A 23,994-nucleotide genomic window follows, 5' to 3' on the forward strand; every position below is an offset into this window, starting at 1 on the left:
CCCCCCCGCCCCCCCTCTTGTGTCCCCCCCCCCCCCCCCCCCGCCCTTCACTGCTATTTTTTAAACTCCCTCTCACTTTTCTGACCCACTCTAATGGAATTAACCTGAAATGTACAAGTCCTCTTGTTGTCGTGATTACATTCCTTTCTGTGTTTAGTTGTCTTTCTGTTCAGATTATAAACTCCTTTCTTTATACAAATATGTACTGTTTCCAGGAAAACAGGGATCTGAACTTGATTGCCATCCAAATGCTGATATAATGTAAATGATAATAATTTCAGCCCTTTGATATCCCTTTGTGATGTTCTTTTTATGCTCCTGGTTTTGAACACAGCTCAAACATAAAGCAGGTGCAACTGGCATATGACTCGAGCTGCCAGGATTGCTCTGTGTTCTCTGAAGATGCCAAAACAGAATAGGGAGATGAGAATTCACTTGCTCTCAAGCAGCCAGGAAGTGAGTGGAAGGAAGGAGCTGCATTGTGTTGAATCAATGAGAAACATACAGTAACCACAGATTGACATCCTGACATTGTGGTGTTTGTGTCTTGGCATTGCATCAACACCGAGTGATAATGAATTGCAACAACAGCCTGTCAAAAGTCAGCCTAAGGCCATCGCTCTGCCTGTTTTACAGATAGCTCTTTAATTCTTTGTGATGAAAATGTAGCTGTGCATGGCTGAATAACACTACTCCAAAATATTCCTTCTAACTTTACCTGAATCTAACTTCCACTTATTGTTTTTATCCTTAGCTACTCCTCTATTTGCAATGGTGGAAGGGAACCATATGGTATCCATATGAACTCTGAAGTCCTCTCTGCTTTTTAGACTTGCTATTGTGGAAAATGAGAGGTGACAGATAAGTCAGAGCCAAATTCTGCTCTTATTTACACCAGTGCAAATTTGGTGAATTTCTTGGGAGTGACACTGCAGTAAATAAGGGAGGTTTGTACCAGTATTTGCTCAATGTTTTTAGAAGCTCTCACTTGTGGGATTTTGCAAAGTTAAACTCTCAAAGAATTACAGTAACTGTAATTTCTCCTTGTCTTATTCCATCATTTTATAGTTTTTTAAAAAGAATATGGCTCAAAACAGTATTATCCCAGATTAAAAATAATACAAAATGTATTAGCATTGTTCTGAGTTGTCCTCACCGTAAGGTGTAGCACTGGACAGAGTCGAAAAGCATTGCTGGGAAAGCTCAGTGAATTGCTTGGTGCTCAGTTGCAAAAAATGCCTTGTGTTGATCAGCAGAGAGAATACTGATTTAGAGGATATTTTATGCAGACTGCAAATAAACCAGAGACATTTCTAGGTTACTGTTTTCTATGGTGAAAGAAATCTGGGTCATTGACAAGGTATTAAGCTAATACAGTGCCAAGTCATCCAGATTCATAAGAGCAAAATGGTGTCAGGGCAACATTTTTGAGGCCATTGGACTGGAATTCGAACATTTCTAATGTATATTTTCATCTCCAGTACTGTGTAATGCACTTACTATTTCGTTAGCTTTTTTTCAGGGAAGGTTCAGTTCATTGATAAGGTTGAAGCTGTGTTCAGGATTAGTACTGTTAACTACTACTTAGTAATAAGCTCCATGAGTTCAGCTGACACATCACAATCTTTCAGTCTTATATCCAATGAAAACAAAACTTTGTTAAGATCAGCCTCACATCTGGCTTATATGTGCAGTTGGAATTCTTGGAAGAATATTCTTTCAGTCTGGTGTATGGACTGTTTGACACTGGACATACTTTCAGATGAAGTCTTTAGTGAGAAATTGTTTGACACACTAACTCCTTTGTCAGTGCTTTACCAAGGTTATTTTTGAATAAATCAGTATTCATCTCCATTCCTGTCAACATAGTTTAATATTAACATCATTGTTTGGGTGCAATGCTTTATGTAGAAAAAATATTTTAGAATATTTTATTTCAAACAGTTTTCATATGTGGTCTTTCAGCTGCATGCGCTGAGGCTCTGTATGGGAGGAGGTATGGAACTGTCTCATTAGAACTGGAACTATATAATCAATAGTTACCAATTTGAAGTATATTTTATTTCAACAAAGTAAGCCTTACTGCTTCCGTGAAGTGAAGGTATTTTGTAATTAGACTAAAGGACTAAGCACTGAAAGTTCTGGTGTCTCCTCCTAATGCTCTCGTCCCCTTTCTGAGCAATACTGAACAATTAGACACATTTTTACTTCTTTATGTATAAGTAGCAATAATACCTCTTTCATTACGCTGACATATCAATTGATGAATGAGTGCAGAGCACTCAGAAATCCTTAAGTAGAAAAAGCTATTGAAAAGAGAAATATTAAATGTCAGCCATCTCGCTATAGTCACTTAAAATATAGAGATTCCTTTAGAAGCTAATTCTTATTACAGAACTAGACTTTAAATATACTACATAGTGTCATAAAAAGTAGCATTTCTAATTATCCTTTCATATCAGTTATGTTGTTATTACTGGAATATGCATGATATTGTTAACTTGCACGTCAAGCAAGGGATTAAGCAACCTAAATTCTTTTAATACACACAGTAAAACTTTGCAATATGGCATATTTGTCATAGCAGATCGGTTCTTGAACCAAGCCTCCCCAAACAGATTCTGTGTAATTCATCAGATAACTTTACTGCAAATGCAAAGTATTCCCTTCTCAAAAAAATACTTCCTTTGGTTTGTTTTTAGGACTGCCCTTCAGATGTTGGTGACTTTAGAGCACAACAGTGTTCAGCCTACAATGATGTCAAATACCAGGGACATTTTTATGAGTGGATCCCTGTGTATAATGATCCTACTGCACCGTGTGCCCTGAAATGTCAAGCTCTGGGAAAGAACTTGATTGTGGAGCTTGCCCCAAAAGTGCTAGATGGTACTCGCTGCAATACTGAATCCTTGGATATGTGCATCAGTGGAATATGCCAGGTATGTTCATGGTGTAAATCTGATTGTGACCTTGGTTGTGAGACGCTTCGCACATTGAGCACTTTTTGGTTATTTTTCATCTTCATGTATCAGTTTACTTTAGACACATCTGCAAGTACTGCCAAATGGATTGTAGATAACTTACCTTTCTCTTGCACACAGAATTTCCTGACTGCCTTAGCTGTTGATACTTTTATATATAAATAAAATGTCAATAACATTCTCTCACTCTTCTATTTATACATATAAAAATTAATGAAACTAGTTAGATTAGTTACAGCTTTCTAACCTTCAGTATGTCTGTCAGGGTGTGATGAATTACACAGCCTTCCATTTCATTTTACTCCTTCTCCGAGTCTTGCATTTCATGAACTCTGTTAAGGAGAAAATTTGACTTTTTACGGGATCCAGCCCAGAATGGCAGGTGTGAGTGTGTATATCTGTCTTGCATGGGTGAATGAGTATATGTTGTGATTGAATAAATTGATTGTTAGTATCTACATTTCTAGGTATATTTATTATTATTATTTATTAGAGTTATACTATTGACTTTACACATTTGGTGTAAAAACAGTAAGTTATAATATTTGAGGCTTGCCAGCTTTGCCCATGTCTCATTAGTAAAGAAATATTGCAATCTTAAGTTTTATGAACAGAACAATTTTATATAGACTGGATATGTTATTGCAATTAGTTTTCTTTCTCTGCAAGTGGTTGTTGCTCTGTTAAATGCCTAAAATGTGTGTGACTCAAAAATGCAGGATATGGCCCAGTGAGCAAAATAGCTCCATTATAGGGGAAAATTTGACACATTTGGCAGAAGACTTGTGCACGGATTACAGCAACATTAATGTATGATCTGGACCTTGCTGTGGGTTTTATGTGACTTCTATGTATGCTGCAGTTCCAATACCAGTCATGCCAATACACAATGCATCTGCTGCCTCTAAAATAGAAGAATTCCTTACAGTTTTCTTCTTCAAGAGACCGCATTTGTCAATACCACTTCACAGAGGTGTCCAACAGTGTTCAACATTTAAAATAGGATATACCTCTGTAAACTCTGGAAGCACTTGCCAAATAATACGTTTCTTTTGCAATATTCTTGGTGATATCTCCTCTTCTAACACAAGCTTTCACACTGGAGGATGTCAAAGCCTTTTGTATGTGGTATGTCTACAGCAGCCTTTGCTGTTTGTGTCCATTGCAGCACAGAAGTGTCCTGCTGAATGTAATGGAACTCTGGGTTTTTCAGAGGCTTCTGAGACTCTTGATCAGAGTGCTGTGGGGTTTCCTGTGTTTCCCACAGTGACCTCAAACATCTACCATCTTTAATACACAGCATAAAATTCACTCTGTCTAGAGCGGATGCAATTTTGTGAAGAACATGTATTTAAAAGGGCTGCCTTCAATGTTTCTTGTTCGTATTTTGCAGTATTCATGTATATATCTGACATCAAATGCTTGGAAGTTTAAATAATCCATTTTTAAAATAAACCAGGTAGTGGCAGAAGAAATTAGTCATTCCGGAAGCAGGCACTGGGAGCTCTTTGACACTGTTAATGAGGATCAATTGCTTTTCACCATCTCTTCCATTTTTTTTTTTTCCATTATTTCTTCTAATTCCACAAAAATATTTTCAGTGTGAGAGAACATCTTTCGGGGGCGGGGGAGCAACCACCATGTTTAGGATGTGTCCTGTGCTGTGACTTAGCAGTTTAATTAATTTCTAACCTAACCTCATAAGCTGTTAGGTGCTTTCTCTTTATTTCCTTTAAGTCTCTGGCTATTGCCGAAGTATTTTTGCACAAATGGAGAATTTCTCCTCTTTAAAGTCTATATTTGATAATTTAGTGTTGGATAACTTTATTGAGGTAAAAATGAGTCTCTGGTCATTGAATAACCTTTTTCTCTTTCCAGACTGTTTTGGGGGCAGAGTGGAAAGGCTGGTTGCTTATGAAACAGACTGCGGGAGGTGGGGGACTTCCTTAGAAACCAACTCCGAGCTTTCTTGCTACTCCTGTTCAAGCAGGAAAAGAAAACAAATTGACATCTAATCTTTCCTGGAAAAATATGGTTATTTAGTCAACAGCTGTTAAGAGAGAGACAGCAAAATTGTGATTCTCTACAATTGTTGCTCTAAGATCAGTCTGTTGGGTTCTGACATATACTTGGCACAGCCTGCAAATAACTTGGCAAGTGTTTTTACAGTTAACTCATCTAAATAAACATGTCATACTGCTGATGTGGATATCTTTGCTTTTATGCCTGCGAGCACCAAAGAGTTAGTATAAGGAGACTGGCTTGCCTGAGTCCCTTTCCTACTGGTGCTGGTTTTGCTCATTTATTGTCTCAAAGTTGGCAGGCTTTAGAAGATCTCAGCTTCCCCCCCCCCCCCAACATGATTTCACTTTCATCTGTTTTCTTATTCTTGGTAAGGTAGGGCTGCATCACTAATTCTGCCTCTTGGATTCTTGTTCAGACTCCCTCCTTGGCAGCAGATGAATTTACAAGGACAATGAGTTCCTGTTGTCCAGCTTCAGTTCTGATTCCCACTTTCCTTAACAAACAGTATTAAACTAAGTAATGTTCTGTCAAAGAAAACCGTGAGATGACAAAACTGCTCTCTGGATAGGAGGTTTGAGGCTTCAGGGGAAGTAAAATCTAAAGGCGGTGAAGCAGGGAAAAGTTTATTGGGAAAGTTAATAAGATGTTTTGGGGTTGCTTGAGGCTTAACTCAGCCAAACCATTTGATCGTGTTTTTGTCTACTACTGCCTTGCTTCTGTTACCAAAGCAAATATCTGGGGCTGTTGTGTTAAATGGGGACAGGTCAAAACTCCACTGCCGGGAGGATTTTCACACTTAACTTCTGATTTTTTTTTTCTAGTCCCTGCACAACTCCCAACACATTTTTTCATATAATATATTCCTGCTGTGCCCATCTGGATGTGGGTGGAGACATTTAAAAACATCTGCATGTCAGACACATGTGTGGGCAACATTTACCCAGTTACTCCGCCTGCTTTGGGGCCCTGCCTCTCCTTGTTTTTTGTTTTTAATTCATGCAGACCTGCTTTTTTCTACCAGAATGCAGAATGGGGTGTTAACTTGTGTCAGTACCTGAAATGGTTACAGTGATAATTTTCCTAATATGGAGTAATGTGTTTGAACAATAAATACATGCATCACCCAAAAAATCTGGAGTCCTAAGGAGCAGCCTGAGTAGTTCTGTCCTAGGCTGTCACAATTAGGTCAAAGATGATGTAAATCCTGTGGTGAACTTTCCATTTAGTGTCAGCAAGTTGTTTGTGTTCCAGAAAAGGCAGACACTACACTATGCTTTGTAGCATATGGCATAAATTTAGCTGACATCAGAACACATCCCATATGTCAAGTGGAGTGCCATCAATTTCTGCCATGCTAGTTCTTTTCTGTCACATGTTGTGATATGGCAAGTAGGTATCTCTCTCACTCACCACCAAAGCACTCTTAAGCTTGATATAAATATCTGTTGGAGTTTTCACTGAAAACAGTTTCTGTAAGGTTTTGGAAGACTATTGTGCCTTTTTTTTTTAAGGAGCTTTGCTCGTGCTTAAAACTTAAGATCATAGCAGATTACTAATTTCTTCGGAATCTTTACTCCTTTTATTCTGAGAGATGCTTTCTCAAAGTGCTAATTTAAGGTGTTTTGTGTACTTTCCCTTTGGGTTCCTGTAGATACATCTTTTTGCCTGTAGATGAGTTAAAGGACTGCCCAAGATGCACAGGAGGTTTGGTGTTCAGACACTTAGAAAGGAATATTTCCTTTCCATCCAGTGTTACTGCAGACATAAAGCTGTGTTTCTCACATGTTAGTCAGAGTAGTTAATTCTTGAATAACAGTTTAAAAAGCACTTTTTTTTCTTCAAAATGAACAATCTTTTTTTAATATTTAAAAATAAGAAAAAATGTCCACATTGCCTTTTTCTCCTTTTTAGTCTTCAAACCTCAAGTAACTTATTCATGGGAAGAGTTGATTTTGAGGTAGCTCTGTGTTAAGTCAGCCTTTATACTGAACCTGGCATTCTTTCCTGGGTACCATTAATTAGCGAACACATGGAGCCACCCTCCAAGGGCTGCACTTGCACCACTTTTAATGTCACAATCCACCTCAGTATAGTGGTTCCCTTGCAATGACATTGTTGGCAACTCAGAGGTGTGCTTTTACTGCATGTTATAATAGGATACTCTCAGACACTAAAAAGGTCTTTTGGAATCACTTGTTTTTATTTTGCAGCTGCCCACTGCTGCTAGAAATTGATGTCTCTTTTCAGATCGTCTTACTCTCCCTCCTACTGTTTCTTATGGAGGAATACTCCCTATAGGGATTTCTTACTGCCTAAGTTTATCCTTTCTTGTCATGTAAGTAATGGATTTCTTCTGATCTCCAGTTTCTTATCTATATTTCTTTTTTCCTATGTGATTCTTTGTTTTGTTTTAGTGAGCTTTGTACAAATGTGATTTTACTTCCCAGCCTAGGAAGGTCCTGAAGCATGTGAGCAGTGATAGTAGAAAAGCTCATGATTTGGGTGTCGTCTTGAACTAGAGCCTTAGTAACCTTCAAATCCCCCAGTGCTAACTTCACCTTCATATAGCAAGGGAGACTTGGCTGGACCAGCCAGAAAAGCAGCAATGTGATTCCATATATTGATTTCTTTTTCGAAAGCATTCTCACAAACAAGAAGCCCAATGGGAGTTTGTGTCCTATCCTCTGAGTGTGTGTATGTGTATTTTTTAAAATGGAGATTGTGTGGGAAAGGGTACTTGCTCCCCTACTGGGTGGTCCTATAATCTGTTAGCTGCTCTAGCATGTGACAGATCCTGTAGTAAGAGTTAAATATTTTGGAAACACTTTGTTTTATTTGATGGAAGTGGATTTACAGAATTGCAGAACACTCTTTAGCCTTTTGCCTTCAGATATAAAATGTTTGCAGAAATATGTGGAAAGTCTTTTTAGGAGCCCTTTAGTATGCAGTGAATTTTATGCACTGTATTTTTTTTATCTTCTGGGTTTTTTTATTGCTTTACATTCTTTTCCTCTTTATGGTTGGCTGGGGAATTTGTACATCATGGTGTGTCTCCTCGTGCCCATCGTTCTGACTTATTTTATGCCTCTGTTCTGAGGTTTGCATTTTGACACACTTTGCCTTTACTCCCTGCTTTCTCATCTATCAACAACTGAAAATCCTTATACAGAGGAAATTTTCTTACTCCCACTGCCACTAATACCCGTTCAGCTTGGCAACTGGGACTGCTGCTTCATTTGCTGTGAAGTGATGGGCTGGGACATTCGCTGTTGATCGGAGTACACACTCAAGATCCCTGACGGGGCTGTATTCTGTTTATTGACATATGCTGAGGCCTGTGTCAGCTTGTCTGGGCTGCTACTGACCTGCACTGGCTCGAATGCAGAGATGTGAGAACCTGTGCCACAATCAGGCCTTTGTTAGGCTGAGCTTTGACATAACTGAAGAGTTATGACACAGGACCATGTGAGGACAAAATCATGTCTCAGACCAAGTTAAATCTTCAATGAAGATAAACCAGAGTTTGAAAGTGGTGCTTGAAAGCTAATATTCCACACTGCTTTTCAAAGTAATCAAAAAAAAAAAGAAAGAAAGAAAGAAAGGAAGTGGCTTGGATAATTGGAGGGATATTCTGGTATCTCTCCCTCTGCTTGTCAGAATCAATTACTTGTAGATGATGAGCATGGGAAAGAGGCAGTGGGAGTTTTTTCTTTATATTCTCTCCAGGGACATATTTTATCTGTGTAGAAATAAAGTGCAAGCTGAAGTTATCACAAAGCAAAGGATGTGAGCAGAGACTGCAAAGTAAATGAATAGATGGGCTTTGAATGACAGCAGGGTTTTACAGCAGGGCAAAGATACATGGAAAATATTGACTAAGACAGAGCAGGATTTTCACATGACAGGTTTTATACTCATGTTTTTATTACCGTAAATTCCCATAGCCATATTTAAAATTAACTATTTGTTGTGTGGATGCAGACATTCCTAACATCTGCCTCTACTGTGATTCTGTGCTAAGACAAGTAGAGCAGGAGAAAATGCAGCAAATAGCTGACATTGATGCAATAAGATCCATGTACTGCGATAGCACATGTGACTGTACAGTCAAATACAGCCTTAATTTCTCTAAGTTTTTGATTTTGTGGTGTGTGTTTGTAGAAATAGAAATCCTTTTTTTCTCACCAAGACCCCGACGATTTTAATTTTCCATATTGAGAGTGATTCTAATAAACTGCAATACAGATTTATCTTTTTGAGCATGTAAGGATTTTTCACTGTTTTCTTCTTTTACTAGTAAATGTTGAAATAAAATGTGTCCTTTCTTAGTCAAGTCACAAGACTAGGAGGAGATATTTTTGCCAGAAATAGTTCTGAGGTTATCTTGTATTTTGGGCAATGCTGATAACCTTTAGAAGTATGTGGATGCTTTTGTTCCATTTTTATCTTAGTTCTGATCTCTTGTGAAGCTGAAATAAGTAGTTTGGTTATAACAACCCGAGTACTACTATCCTGGTGGCAGGGCAGTCGCATTACTTCATTGGATCTGTTTGGTGTAATATTGTATTTTCATTCTATATTTTTTATGTCTTGACAAATTTCATAGGCAGTGAAAACCCAATTGCACCTAGTCCACAGTGTCTTTGCCACCCTTCAGCAGATCACTGGTCCAACCAATACAGGATTCGCTTACTGAGATACTGCTATAACAGATCTGTTGCTAGCTGATTTTAAAACAAAAACTACTGGGCAACATGTACTGGGATAATTACAGACTGTTCAACCCTTGAGGAAAAGAATGTCCTGCGTAATAACTCTGTCACATTCTTGTGAAGAAGTATAATTATCATCTCCATTTGTGCATTTTGCAGTGCAGTTCCTTGCTCAGCACAAATGTAATAGTTCTTTTACATTTTTAATATTTCTTTTACATTTTAAGCACATTGGGTACTTCCCCTTAAATTATTTGCTGGCTTTTCTGCTTCAGCTGAATTTCACTAAATGCCATCTGTGTGTTTGCATTAAAATCCCGCTAGCACTCTACTTCATGAGTACACATGGTTGTGCATCCTTTGAAATAGCCAGGCCAGTGAAAGCACACTAATATGAATGTAGTCAGAGTAGCCTTCATCTGGATTTCCCCAAGCATTGGGGGATGGTAATTATGTCATACTGAGATGTTGTGGAATTGATTTTCTATTTTTATTTTATTAAACCAAATCACATTAATAAAGGGCATCACTCCCTTACGTTGAGCTGCCAGTTCCTCGAGTAAACATAGAACACTGAAAAACATAACTTAACTTATCATTTTAATGGAATTGCTGAAAAGTGAGAGTCTATATCAATCAAAAACTTATTAGTCAGAGTAGAAAATGATATCGTATTTAACATCACATTGCTAAATATTTAAACGGTCTATCTGCTACAGAGCTTAGTCTAAGACACAGTAGGTAAAGAAAGAATGGCAGTAGTGCAACTTCAGTCTTAACGTTTCGTAGAATTTATGTATCTGTCACAAATAAAAACAGCAATGATTTATTCTTTTGTGGCCACTTATATTAGGAGAACTCAGTATGTTTGTTTTTTCTGGCTGTACCTGGATCTCTGGGTCCAGAGTACCACAGAAGGGTGGGAGCCCCTTTCTAAAGAGAAATACTGTATATAATTATATATATTGCTGTGTATAATGTCATGCTTTTGATCGTAATAATGACACTTAACAAATGGTGCTGGTTATGCACAGATCTCTGGTTTTACTCATGTTTCAGATAAGTATTCTTCTTTTGTAGAGCATAGGTATATCTTCAGTTTCATTATTTGAAGTATATAATCTTGAGTTGTTAGAATCCCAGAAACATTTTTTTTGTAATTGACATATAACATTTTTATAATTGACAACTCACCTCTGTGGAAAGTGCTCTACAAAAAATGGTGTTGTGCCTATTTTGAAAGATAGTGCCTGCAGGTGGAGGTGAGTGGTCAGTTGAGGGAGTAACACAGTTAAGCAGGTTTAAAGCAATGGTCTAACAAGCAGAAGCTGAAATTTGAAAACCTGATCCTGCACTGGGCTCTGCATTGGCAATTCTAGTCCATGTTTCTATTTATGTTTATTAAGAGAAGACTCTGAAGGGGGTTTGGGATTTGCCGAGTATTTCACTACAGTGTGTTTTTTTGCCATATTGGAATCTTAGTCAAAAATCTGTCACCTTGCAGTCCTGTCCATTTTCTCAAAATAGTTAATTATAAACATCTCCTTAAGAAAGGAAGATCCTTGAATTTAACAGATTATACTTTGACCTTCACAAATCAAAATTAACACGCTATATTAATTTCTCTGTTCAACTCTAATGCCTCAGCTGAAACCCTACTAAGTTAATAAGAGCTAAAGAAACAGCTGTGGGAGCTTCTGAGTGATTTTTGGATTCATATTTGCAAAAGTATTTGTAACGTTCCATAGTCATCTCTAACATATCAGCAGCAATTTCATTTTTCTCTTTCATCTGTATTACAAAATTTTATACCCTGACCTTCTGCTCTTCCTTTGCCTTTCTGAACCTACATGAACTATTCCAAGCATGCTACAAAATATTTAACACCCTTCAGTATTGTCTTTCACAATAGCACCGGCATACTAACGTTTAGTTTAGAAGTTTGTTGAAGCAGATGAGCATTTCTGTTCACTGTTTAATCAGATGCTTTCTATCCTAGCTACTTGTGACAAAACAATATTATTCTCTTTCATATTTCTATTTTTTTCTTTGGAAGAACACAGACAAGCAACATATTCAGGTTCTGTCCAAAAATAGTAATGGATCAGGCACTTGTTTCTGAAAATAATCCTGCCATATCCGAATTCATAGTTATCCCATCATGGACAATTTATTAAATACACCAAGTACCCATTTCCTCATTATCCTTTTTATATTAAATTTCTTGTTCATTTTGTTACATATTGGTCGATTTTTCCCTGCTGTCTGTGGAGCTCACTTACAACCTAGGCATTACAATACTTCTATCATTTTTTTGAATTATGGTATTTATGATTGCAGATTTCTTAAATTTACAGGGTCCCAATCCTTCCATTACAGTTTGTATTATCACTCGTTTCATTTATGCAGCCTATGTTAAAATCACCTAATATAATTATTTCTGACTATGCCCTAAAAGTCTGCAGATGTTTTCCCAATCTGCCTCTAATATTTATAGCTGATCCCTTTGCTCTGTAAACAGCGAGCAATGTGGGGTAAGTTAACCCTAACAGACACCTTAATCATGAATATCATCAGACCTCTTTGGCTGGCTGAGATGGTGTGTGAACTGAGGAAGGCTGTTGCCGTGTATCATTTTCTTGTCCTTGTTGCAGCTTTGCTTGCAAATACACATGTACTCTCTTCAAAATGTTTTATCAAACACTGTGTTTCTCTAATAGTTATTGGCTAAAATATGAATACCTTAAATTCATAATGTTTGGTGTCAAGATACCGTATGTGTTTGAGGCCTGCAAGGCTATACCTTGCAGCTTCCTGTTATTTTGGTGAGATCCGTGGCTGCCCAGCTTGTCTGAGAAATACTGCTTCCTTGCTTCCTATCAAGGTTTTACAAACAGATAAAAAAGGCTAACTCTAGACACTCAGGTTTGAAATACACCCCACCCTAGTGTTCACTCATTAAGATCCCAGGGTTGCAACACTTGTTGAATTAGCTCTAAATTTGAGGCTTGTCACATTAGAATCTGCAGAATTTTCGGGTGCTTCATGTTAAACAAAATCTGAAATTCTGTGCTCATTTCAGGCCTAAGTTGTGACACTAATTTGAGTAATTTTCTGAATTGTGTTCCAGGATATCATTGCTTGATACTTGTATTCATAACAGTTGATACAAACATAACCTCAGAAGGAAGTCCACAGAGGGTGAATACCTCTAGCTGAACATACCACCTTTGCTGGCAGGGGAGCCATAAAGCTTTTCCCACATCCAAGTCCCTTGCAGCTAGCACTCCTGTTTTATTTCTGTGGCATTTGTGTATCATTAAAAAATAAGCAATAATACTATATGAAACAGTCCTCTAAAGTATGCTGCTGTGCTGATTATCTTTTTTCTTACGTTCCGTGTTGGACACAATAGTGCCTTGTGTTTGCACAGTTGTATAATTTTTGTTATATGCAGTGAGAGTTTGTTTTCATAGTGACTGTGTGTAATAGCTCAGTATGTATGTTTATTACTGTCATGTTGGGCTTTAATGGGCTGGTCCTGCAAGTACTGTGCTTGCTCAATACCCTCCTCCTACCAAAGGGTTGCAGGATCTGTAGTCTACAAATATACAACAGCTTAAACTAATGAAAATAGCAATTTCTCACACAGAGTATCACAATGTGCAGCTTAAATTTCCTTTGAGAATTAATTGATGAGTGAATAAACAGATTCTAAATATTTAGAAAATGAGATTACATGATGAAATGGAAATGTGTTTGTGAGATCAGGGGAGAGATTACATTTGCAGTAGTTCTAACAATTTACCTCCGGGTGCTAGTAGTATCTTTATGTGAATAAAAGCAGGAGCAGCAGTGGGGAGCAATAAATACTTTAAAAGTCTACCCAAGAGAAATACAGACTCTCTCAACTACTGGTATGGTCCCTGTCATTGCACCATCTGAATGTTTCAGAATCTTTAGGAGATTTATTCTTGCAACATCCCTGTGAGGTGGGGAATTCAAGTTATACCCCTTTCACAGACTGGAATTGAAAAGCAGAGGAAGTTTTCAAAGGTCAAAAAGAAGGTGTTGTAGAGCTGGGAACTGAAAGAGAGTTGTCAAGTCTAAGGCCAATGTGTCGAGCACTGTATTATTATATCCCTTGAAATTTTATCTGCTTTCTGATTCACACAGTGGCCCAGTCAGTTTTTGTTTCTGAAATGGTGGTGTTTTCATAAAATGGGAAGATAAGCTTATTTAGAGTAATTTGTTTACAATCTTTTTGTTATTTTCTGGAGGTCAGTGATGAACTCAGAGCTAATGTTAAAAAACATCTTCAAGTGAAAACATTTTAATCTTTAATCCAATCCTAAATTACAATATAGTGTTCTCACATAGATTCTATGTAGTAAATAAGCACCTGTTCTGAGATGGTCTGATTTCATATGCAAGTTAATTTGTTTCATTTTTACAACTAAGTTTTTGTTAACACTTAACACTAACATTAAATCATTTCAGTTGAGCTGCTTATTTCTTTTTAAATGAACTCTTTGCTGGGCTACATAGGATGAAGATCTCCTTCAGTTGCAGGAATAAAATAATTTTGTGCTGCTAATGTAGAACTCTGTGGTAAATCTGAACCCTTTAGTAAGGAGATGCCGTTCAGTGCAGCATGTCTCTCAACCAAAGTATCATGAACTGTCCTTCCTAATGCCCCCCTCTTAGGAGAATGCAGGATGTAGGGAATTGGGAAAATAAGGGAAAGGGGCAGGAGTGGGAGGTGGGGCTGCTTTGCTGTCTTTTCTATAGACACATGAAACTTCAAGATTACATTTCTCCATGTTTGGCAGCAGATGTGCATGATTTGTGCAGTGTTTGTGTCTGTGTGTGTGTGTGTGTGTGTGTGCGCGCTAACTCAGACTGGAAGTCCCAACCCTGCCTCTTACGTGCGGACTCGATCCTCACCTCTCCAAGGGGATCGTGTGTCAGTTTTGGCATAGCACAGATGCAGTGGATCTTGGCAGCTAGGACTCCCCCTTGCAAGCATTTTTATATAGGAAGAGGAGTGTGCTGGCCAATTTCAGAATTCTAGCACTGCTTTTAACTGTGAATTTCCATAGTGCTTTCTATCCATTTGTCAGTTTGGAGTTTGGTTAAATATATATGTCCATGATGAATTAGCTGCACTTCTCAGGGATGTGTGGATATAAGAGGCATATAGGCTGACTTGAGAAAACCTTAAGCTGCAGATTAGCTTTTTACCACATTGCTCAGCATTTGGTACTCCCTGCAAATTTCTTCTACAAAATGGTGAAGGGTAATATAGGTGAGGCCAAATATTTATCTCCCTTTCAGCAGGAAGGTGCTTTTAGTTAATGTTGTCTATTCTTATTTGTCTTCCCATTCTCATTCCTATGCTTCTTGTAGGGTGACTGATATGAAGAAAAAGGAAAACCCGTAAAAATGTTTTCATTGTAGTTTGGAGAGTTTTCAGTTGACAGCTCTTCAAAAATGTTGCTTTTGGAATTGTTGGCAGTGTTTAAGTTTGGGTGTTTTTAGAATAATCATTGGAAAGTTTTATAGATTGGCTGTCATATTCAGAAACGAAAAAAAAAATCAAAAGGTGAGAACTGAATCATCCAAGTTTTTTAAAACCTGGTTAGCAAATATATACATGATTGACATTGATGTAAATGGCAAATAGATCTACATGCATGCCAGTTAAATTATGAATGGCCAAGACACTAGATTATGAGCGCCGCCCACAGCTGCTTGTCTGTGAAGCTGAAGACTGAGTGCCCTTTAAATATTTAACTTGGGTTATTTAATTGCATTAATCCTTTCTCAGGCATAATTAAACAGGTGATGAAAAACAAATTGTAAGTAACATAGTTGTCCCTTGTGTTGGAAAGAATAACGCTCAATGGTATTCATTCACATAAGTAGTGGGAAACCGATTCATGTATTTCCTATGCTTGAATAGCTTAATATATCAGTTGTTGTGGTTCATCATTAAAATCATGGAAATGACAGTGTGCTTTTAAAATCTTAAATAGCAAGATATGCTTTGATAGAATGAGGCCAGCTCATAAAATCAAAAGGATAACATAATAAATAAAATTCCAGAAACCTGAGCATGTCTACTACAGCTTTGCCCTCCTTCTGACTGTGGTGTTGATGTTGGCAGGCAGTAGGCTGTGATCGACAACTTGGGAGCAATGCCAAGGAAGACAACTGTGGAATCTGTGCAGGAGATGGTTCAACATGCAGGCTTGTGAGGGGACAAGCTAAGGCACATGTCTCACCAGAAAAAAGTAGGTTGCAAATTGATCCTATGATAATTTATCCTTCACTATGTTTTCTGCTTGTATATTAACATATGTATTGCAGAGTGTTGACCTTTTAACTATATACTTCTTTGCAGTTTTCCAAAGCTACTTATTCTAAAGTCTGTGCTAGATTAGTCTATTGAAATTCCATGAGGGATACCACACATTAGGGTATAGCTAGGAAAGAATTTGAGATATGCATTTTTTTTTTTTTATAGAGCTACTCAATTCATTCTATCAGGAATAACCATCAAGATGCACATCTTATTTTAGAGAGTATCCTCATGTTGCAATATATGTGATGCTGCAGCAATGTTTTTAAATCATGGAAACATCTTATAGATGGTTTTATGGAAATTGTGGCCCGTGACTGAAAGTGCCTGGTTTCCAACTTAGCTTTGCTTTTTTTGTTGTTTTTTGAAGTGTCTAAAGACAGTTGAATTTCAGAGGCAAGTTAACTAACTACTTGTATGGTACAAAAAGCACAAGGTAAAAGGGAATAATGATTTCTTGTCTTTTTGTGTGTGTGTGTTTTGCTCAAATTTTGCCATTCTTTCTCAAAATCGTTAGCATCTTACTGTGAGTAACTCTGTAGGTCTCAGTAGTACTGAAAATATAAGAGAAGAGGGGTATCAGAATTAGACACTTTACTGGAGTCTTAAGAGTCTGGCTATTTTTATATCCAGGCAAGGCTTGTTACATGGAGGCTCGCTTCTGACACTTGTGCTTTCCACCCTCACAGATGATGCTCCCTGTAATCTCACAGCATATATCCCATGTGTTTATCATGTGAGACAGTTGCCTCACATCTATTTTTTTCTGTTTCTGAACTCACAATGTGCATTTGTCCCATGCGTTTGTCACAAGGAGATGGAGCCTTTGGGGTTTGTTACCTTCCTGCAGAGTCACAAGATGCAACGGTGATAATCTGGTGCTCTTAGAATAAAGTCGATACTCAAAGCTCAAATGCAAGCAGGTGGTTTTTTTTTTGATAGATGAAGCACCTGCCTTTGACAGCTACATATAGTTTAGTACTGTTGTAGTTCAGCTTGCAAAGATTTGACTTGTGCCCCAATTTTGAAAGAGCTGTTGTATATTGAATCGTGCTTATTTCTTATTGCATTATATGTAAATATTTCCATGGGTTTTTTTAATGCCACTGCTTGCAGTATGCTTCAATGTGGCTGTAACTTGAAGTGCAATGTATGCTATCTTAATGCTTGTTACCTTGCAATGTAATTACTTGTATTGATCTACAAGGTTTTATGTTAGGTTATCTTATACTGTGCAGGTACTTAATTTCTGTAATTCAATACATGGGTGTAACAAAGGTAATCTAAATTAAAAAGTGAATATTTTTGTGGCAGCATCTTTTAAAATCACATGGTAATTTTGCACAAGTCAGAGAGCCTTTTTTTATGTACCGAATGGGCTATCAATGTCAGCCTTTGTCTTGCCTTTACTAGAGGCCTTTTTCATGGATGGGAGAACGTCGTTCAGTAATTTATAGAGTTTTTCATCCTGAAACAGTGAGCAAACGTCTTGAAGGTTTACAATGAGCTGAAAAAGAGTTTTCATGGAGGGCCACTTTTTATTCACTTTGTCATATCAAATACTCAGAGCTTCTGGTCAGCACAGAGCAAGCACTTGTGAAACAGTAAAGATTGCATAATATTTTTGTAGTATTACCAAGTGCATTTATTTTTTGTGTCTATATATAGGTAGATATAGATATATAGGGGTATATACACACAAAATATGTCTTCCCCTTTCTGATGTGGAGGTCAGCTGGAAGAGAAAGGAATTGCATTGTCTGTTCTCGTTTTACAGCAACAGAGATTATCCTGGAAAAGGACAATTCCTGGGGAACACCCTGCCTAGTTCTAAGGCAACCCAGACTAAACTTGTTGGAATGGCAAAACTGATTGGTTAGTTCATGATAAGTGAAATAAAAAGATTCACATTTAATTGCCGCTTAGTATGTAAGTACAGTAAAGACAAAGTGGTAAAAGGGATCTGGTTTTGAAACTGTCATTTTGCGACAGAAAATATTAATTTTACTTGTGGTATTCTGGCACAGGTAGGAGCTGACTACAGCTGACATCAGTTGGTGGAAGGTCTCCAATTGCCTTGACCACGTTATGAAGAATAGCCATGATTCATTGTTTTCTCTGTCATAACTCAGTGGCTCTTGAAGAGTTCTTAAAGATGAAGAAAGACTATTCTGGGGAAAGATGTCGGTTACGTCAAGTTTTGGTTTTATCTCACACTTCAGTAGGCTAGATTATATGAATGAATTACCATTCATGTAAGCAAAACAGTACACATGGTACTACAATCAGAACTTTTGATGATTTTCTCGGTATTGTGATAGTGCCAAAATCTTTTTGGGGGTCAAGCTGTTCAACACTATGAAAGCACTTCCACATAATCATCCTCTGTGTGAATGAAATGTGGAAATAAAGCCATGTTTTCTTTGTGCTAATATATCAGTGAAGGGAGACACAATATCTTCCAAATAGTCATTTGGAAGCTTTCAGAACTAGCGTTGAGAAGTAAAATATCGACACGTGACAGATGTATTTAAGAGGGAGCTTGTAAGGTTGTGAGCAGGATGTAAATTTTATTGTGCAATGAGGCAAATTAAAGAATTGAAAGGGAAGCAAGAGCCAAAGATTTTATTATGAAAAAAAAAAAAGAGAGAGACATAAGGGAAAATAAAAGTGCCTAGTTATCTTGGTCCTTATTTTAAAAAAAGAAATGTAAGTATTGATAGCGAATGATTTCTCGTAAACGAACTCAGCTCGTTTTATTATCTTTTTTTATATGTTTTTACATAAAATGAATGCCTCTCTTTGATGGGAAAGCTTAGCAGCACTGAAAGAAAGCTTACTGTTTTGCAAATATGAAATGAACTGTCATTTCAAAAGTTCTTTATTTTTTCCACTAACACTTAATTGCCTTTGAAAGACAAAGTAAGTTAGACTTCGGCCAGCAAGCCAGATTCTAACATTCTGGTAAAATGATTAAAGGTTTGACTAATGATATTCAAACAAAGAGTGTAATAGGTTGTAAAATGTACCGTCCCATTGGGAAATGAGGTATCATGGGCCTGATGTTTCTAGTACTATATGCATGGAACTCCCATTAACTCTACTGCACTTTGTGCACATGGAAAAATTGTAGGATTGGGCCCTGATGTCTGCTTTCTGCACCATTATTGGCAAGAAATGGTAGGAAAGTGTTCTGGTTCTGGTACCAAGGAAGAAGAAAATATGCTGGTTCTGAAATTAACAGAGAGTGAAGTTGAAGGCACAGACTTGTCCTAATCTGGTCTTATTTGATTCTCAAACTGTTTGATACTTGCAAGTTTTACCTTTCTTAACTTTTTGGTAAAAGCTTCATACCAAGAGTTTCAATGTCGATAGCCTTGTAATTGTTTGAATTTCTTCTTGCCATGCGTTTTATTTCCTATGGCACTTGTGTAATTTACCATTGGTCACTTACTGTCTCATGTTTGTATGTCATCATGACCAAGCACGCTTAACCAATAACCTAATTTCACTTTGGTCATTTATCTAAACAGAGGCCTTCTGCAAGGCTGCCTGTTCAGTATAATCAGCCATCTGTTTTGTGACAACTTGCTACCTTGCATCTTTTTCCCTTTGAAATCAATATACATGGAGCTAGTAACCCCTGTTGTCAAGGTTGCCTGATACTTTATATGAATGATTTTCTGCCAAAATTCAACAGTTTGGTCAGAAACTTTCCATGCCAGGTGCTGAATGTTTTGGAGAAAATTCAGCCAAAGCAACTTAGCATATTCCAAGGACACAGAAGAGGAAAAACATGTTGTTTCCCACTGTCAAAACATTCCTGAAACTTTTTCTTTAATATGTCTTAACATCCCCCATTGTTAGACTTGATCACAGATCAGGGATTTGAAATTTGGCAGGCAATGGTCTTCTGGTCATGGACAAGTCTTTTGCAATATCTGTGAATATCAACACATATTTTACTACAACCCTTCAAAAAACCCCAACCTTTTCTTTCAGGCTCTGTAGAGGCTTCTTGGATTGTAACAGCTGACATTTCTGAAAACTTGTCCTTTTAAGTGTCCTCTAGCTTGTTACATGTCCTAACTGCAAACAGATCATATGTGTGCAATCTCCTTAGAATAAATGAACATGTTGCTTTTTCAGAGCTAAGCTATTAAAAAGTGTCCTTGAGCTTGCTCATCCTTTCTACTTTGCTGCAGTGTAGAATGGGTACTGTGGGATGAACTCTATGATGCCTCCTGCCTCACATTCAGGCATTAGAGAAGAGATTTTGTGGAGAGCTTTTGACTCTCCCAAGCTTCAGACTTATGACTGGGGGTGATGAGATCACATGAGGAGGGGGAAAGACAAGATGAGACTAGCTGAACAGAAAAATTTGACATTAGTTCATATAGTGAGGGAAAGACAGATATGAGAAGGTGGGAGGAGGACCTAGGACTGGCTATACTGATATATTGGGTCAAGGAAGAAGAGGAAGAGCGGAAGGCTGAGATTAGATAAGGAATCTGGGGTGGGAGATGGAGTCAGAAACACTCGGAAAGGAAGGAGAAAAATCAACTGTGTGTGAGCCAGGAGAGGGAATTGGGACTGGTTTGGCAGCAAAACTGTGTGTGGGGAGGGATAGAAAGCCAATACATTAGCATTTCAATTTGGATAAAGAGTATGTTTTTTGAAGCAAATTTCATCACGGTCCTAACATACAGCTCATCAGTTCACATCATGGAATGGTCTTAGAGAGCATAAACTGGATTTTTTTGGATGAAGCTGAACCGGAAGATGTGCCCCAGAAAAGCACCTAATGTTCTTCAGCAGCTACTGAATATGCAGTCCATGGGGTCAGACTAGAGTTAGTCCAAAGTGAAGCACCTGCAGTGTGTATAGTGTGGATGCTGGGTCTTCAGCACCAACTATGTCAGTCTACACATCTGTTTCGTTTGGTTGGTTTACTTGGCTGTTGTAGGTAGTATGAAGCCTCCTTTACTTTCCTGATCTCTCTTGTCTTACTTGGAGAAATTCCTGTGTAAGAACATTGGCTATTTCATTATTTATTTCACACTGCATTTCCTTGAGATCCATTGCTTACTGTGTGTCTGCACATTTTCTCCAGTGCATACAAATTTTAGAAGAGGTGACTGGAAGTAGAAAGAAGTATGTAAGTCCAATGAATTGAGGCCACACTGTTTGTCTCAAAAGCAGATTACCACACCTTAAAAATACTTACTCAAAAATGCAAAGAAGTGGCACTCTCAGATGAAGAGGCAGCCTTGAGTCATAAGACCAGTGGACAGAGGGATGGAGGTACAGAGGAGTGGGAGAGTGTGAGACTGGAGAGGAAAGGACTCAAGGAGAGAAAGATGTGCCCATACAGATTTTGCAGTGTGACTTTTAGGGTCAAGATATATAAGTGCTGCTTTCAGTAGCACATAGCCATCTAGTTCAGGTGTCTCTTAAAGAGTATGTATTTGGCTTTGCACAGATCCTTGTCATTAGGCAGGTCAGCACATATCCCAGCACCAATGTCTCCTGAAATTATGCCTAATGTTAGGGTGGATGAGGGAAGTCACTGCAGTAAGACTCCAAACATTTTGAGCTTTATAGTTCCCTTGTGCTGGTAGTTGTTCCTGGACTATTGTCTTTGTCTTTTGAGAGCACATAGGCCTTTGATCAGAACTGGAGGACCAGCAGATAAGTGCTGAGCAAATACATGGAAAGAAACAGTTTTTATAGACCTGAAATAAACCCTCTGCCCTGGTGTAAGAGGAGAGAGGAAAAAGTCCCAACTGGCCCATACTGTGAAACAGTAAATGGGTCCACCATGGCCCACATGGAAAAATAAATAAAACCTGCTGAATTGGATTGAGCTCAGGAATGTGGCTCCTTTATTTTGATCCTGGGGATTAGCTCCCAGTCTTACCATAGCAGGGACTCTGATCTTGCTCTCATTGAAATCCAAAATCTAAATCCACATTAGCACCATAGAAACAGGATCAAACCTTGCCATCTAAAGTAAAGGCAATCCAGGAGCTTAATCAGCAAGTGCTGTGTGTAGCGTGTGCACACATTTGCTGAGAGAGTCCCTGGCTAAGAGTAGAAAGCCTATTTCAAGCAGGTGCTGGAAAAAGATGACCCACATGCCCTCGGGAATCCCTACAGTAGAAGTAGTGTTTCTCAGTTTTTGCAGGTCAGCTATATGACTCCAAAATCAGATTTTACAGTCTAGTGTTTCTGCATGTTCCAGATGATTTGGGGCTTATTTGTTTTCAGCTTTAGACAAAAGTCAGCCATTGACTCTCAGAGATACATAAATAGTATAAAGGGGGGAAAAAAGATAATAGCAAATTCTAAGTATAGATTTCAGGGTAGCAATTTCCCCTTATGTTTTCATGAAAGTTCACTGCTTTTAACAGTGTGGATCCTACTGATTTAATGGGAAATGTACAGCATAACAAATTTTAAATGGGTTTACAGGGCCTTGTGTTCCTTTAAGAATGTGAATTTTATGCTTCAACTGAGAACTGGAGACCTTTGGAATATATAGTTTTGGAGCCAGATCTGGACAATCGTAACTACTGTTTTGAAGGAAGTTAAAGCTCTCTTCAGGAGAAGGTGGAGTCCCTTAGGTCAGCTCTGTCCCAGATTCTTCCAATTCCCCATCTCGGTTCAGAATTCCAAAAATCTCACTTTTATTTTTTCCTATAATTTACTTCATCTCATGGAAAGGCTGCCCTAGGTCATAATTATCTCAGTCAGGTTACAAGAATCTCCTGCTGTTGGATTTCTTGACAGGTCTGTGGGGCTGCAGAGGTTGAACATTGCTGTGGTGGTGAACTTAGTCATCTCCTCTAATGCAAATAAAATACTTTCTGGTAATATTGTCTCCGCCGCAGAGAAACACCAAATTTAGCACCCCCATGAGACTTTTGGACCATATCAGAGAGTGCTTCGGTGAGGGTGGAATGTCTGTAGTACTGCTAAAGGAATGTGAAGCATCCTGAAAAGGGATCAACAAGGCCTGCCGAGGCGAGCGGAGCTTGCTGTAAGGAGGTGGAGGACGCAGAGCAGAACGACCCTGGTCGTTCTCAAGAGGAGCAGTCCTACACATCTCTGCACATCTGCAAATCTGGGCCTCATCTGTTCAGCACGGAGCGCCCTTGGTTCCACTTCAAAACAGCAGTTGCAGTATTCAGAACTGGTCGTAATCAGACTCTTATTTGAGGTTTTGTGCTGTAACTGCTGGTTGGTTGTCAAGACGGGATACAATTCCTGACCAAGTAGGGACAGATGGGCCCCTCAAACCTGCTTTCTCTCAAATACTGTAGAGCACATATGAATTCAGTAGTTATTTCCTTACTTTAAAGATATACACATCCACTACCTTCTGGCTATCTTTAGCAATTCGCCTGATGAAAAACCAAGATGCAAAAAGATATTAAGTGGTTCAGTAGTTAATGTTTTTTCCAGGGCTCCTTAACTGTATTATTGTTCTTACTGTAGTATTTTGCACTCTGGTGGAATACCCAAGTATGAAATTAATAAAGATCATATTTTATTACATCCAAAATAAATTGTTATATTTAAATGACCTTCCTAGAAATTGGCGATATAAAACCTGTAACATAAGAAGGTGTTTATTTCAGAAAAAATAATTGCAGTATTTGCTTGAAGTATCCTGAACATTTGGCAGGATTTCATACTTATGCTAAGGAGATGTAAACCAGAAGCTGATAATTTAGCATCTACTGTAAAAGGGTCCGGTTTAAAGTGGAAAGAAACATTCCTCGACTATTTTTTAGTTAAAACTAAACTCAAATATTCCTCCTCTAAATATCGTGTGAGTAATTCTGGAGCCAATGTATCACTGACCTTCAACTTGCATTACTTTTTGAATTTGCAAAAATGAACTTCC

General features: G+C 38.1%; 1 protein-coding gene across 1 annotated transcript in view; it reads left to right on the plus strand.

Moving 5' to 3' along the window:
* The window catches only part of ADAMTSL3 (ADAMTS-like 3), a 184,739-nt gene that overhangs the window by 91,501 nt on the left and 69,244 nt on the right, over positions 1-23,994 (plus strand). Inside the window, exons 5-6 of the mRNA XM_010571932.1 lie at positions 2,703-2,939; positions 15,888-16,014. Coding sequence (XP_010570234.1) covers positions 2,703-2,939; positions 15,888-16,014 — 364 coding nt within the window. The remainder of the gene's footprint in view (positions 1-2,702; positions 2,940-15,887; positions 16,015-23,994) is intronic.

Source organism: Haliaeetus leucocephalus, unplaced genomic scaffold (genome assembly GCF_000737465.1).
Source record: "Haliaeetus leucocephalus isolate CR32 unplaced genomic scaffold, Haliaeetus_leucocephalus-4.0 Scaffold339, whole genome shotgun sequence".
NCBI lineage: Eukaryota > Metazoa > Chordata > Aves > Accipitriformes > Accipitridae > Haliaeetus > Haliaeetus leucocephalus.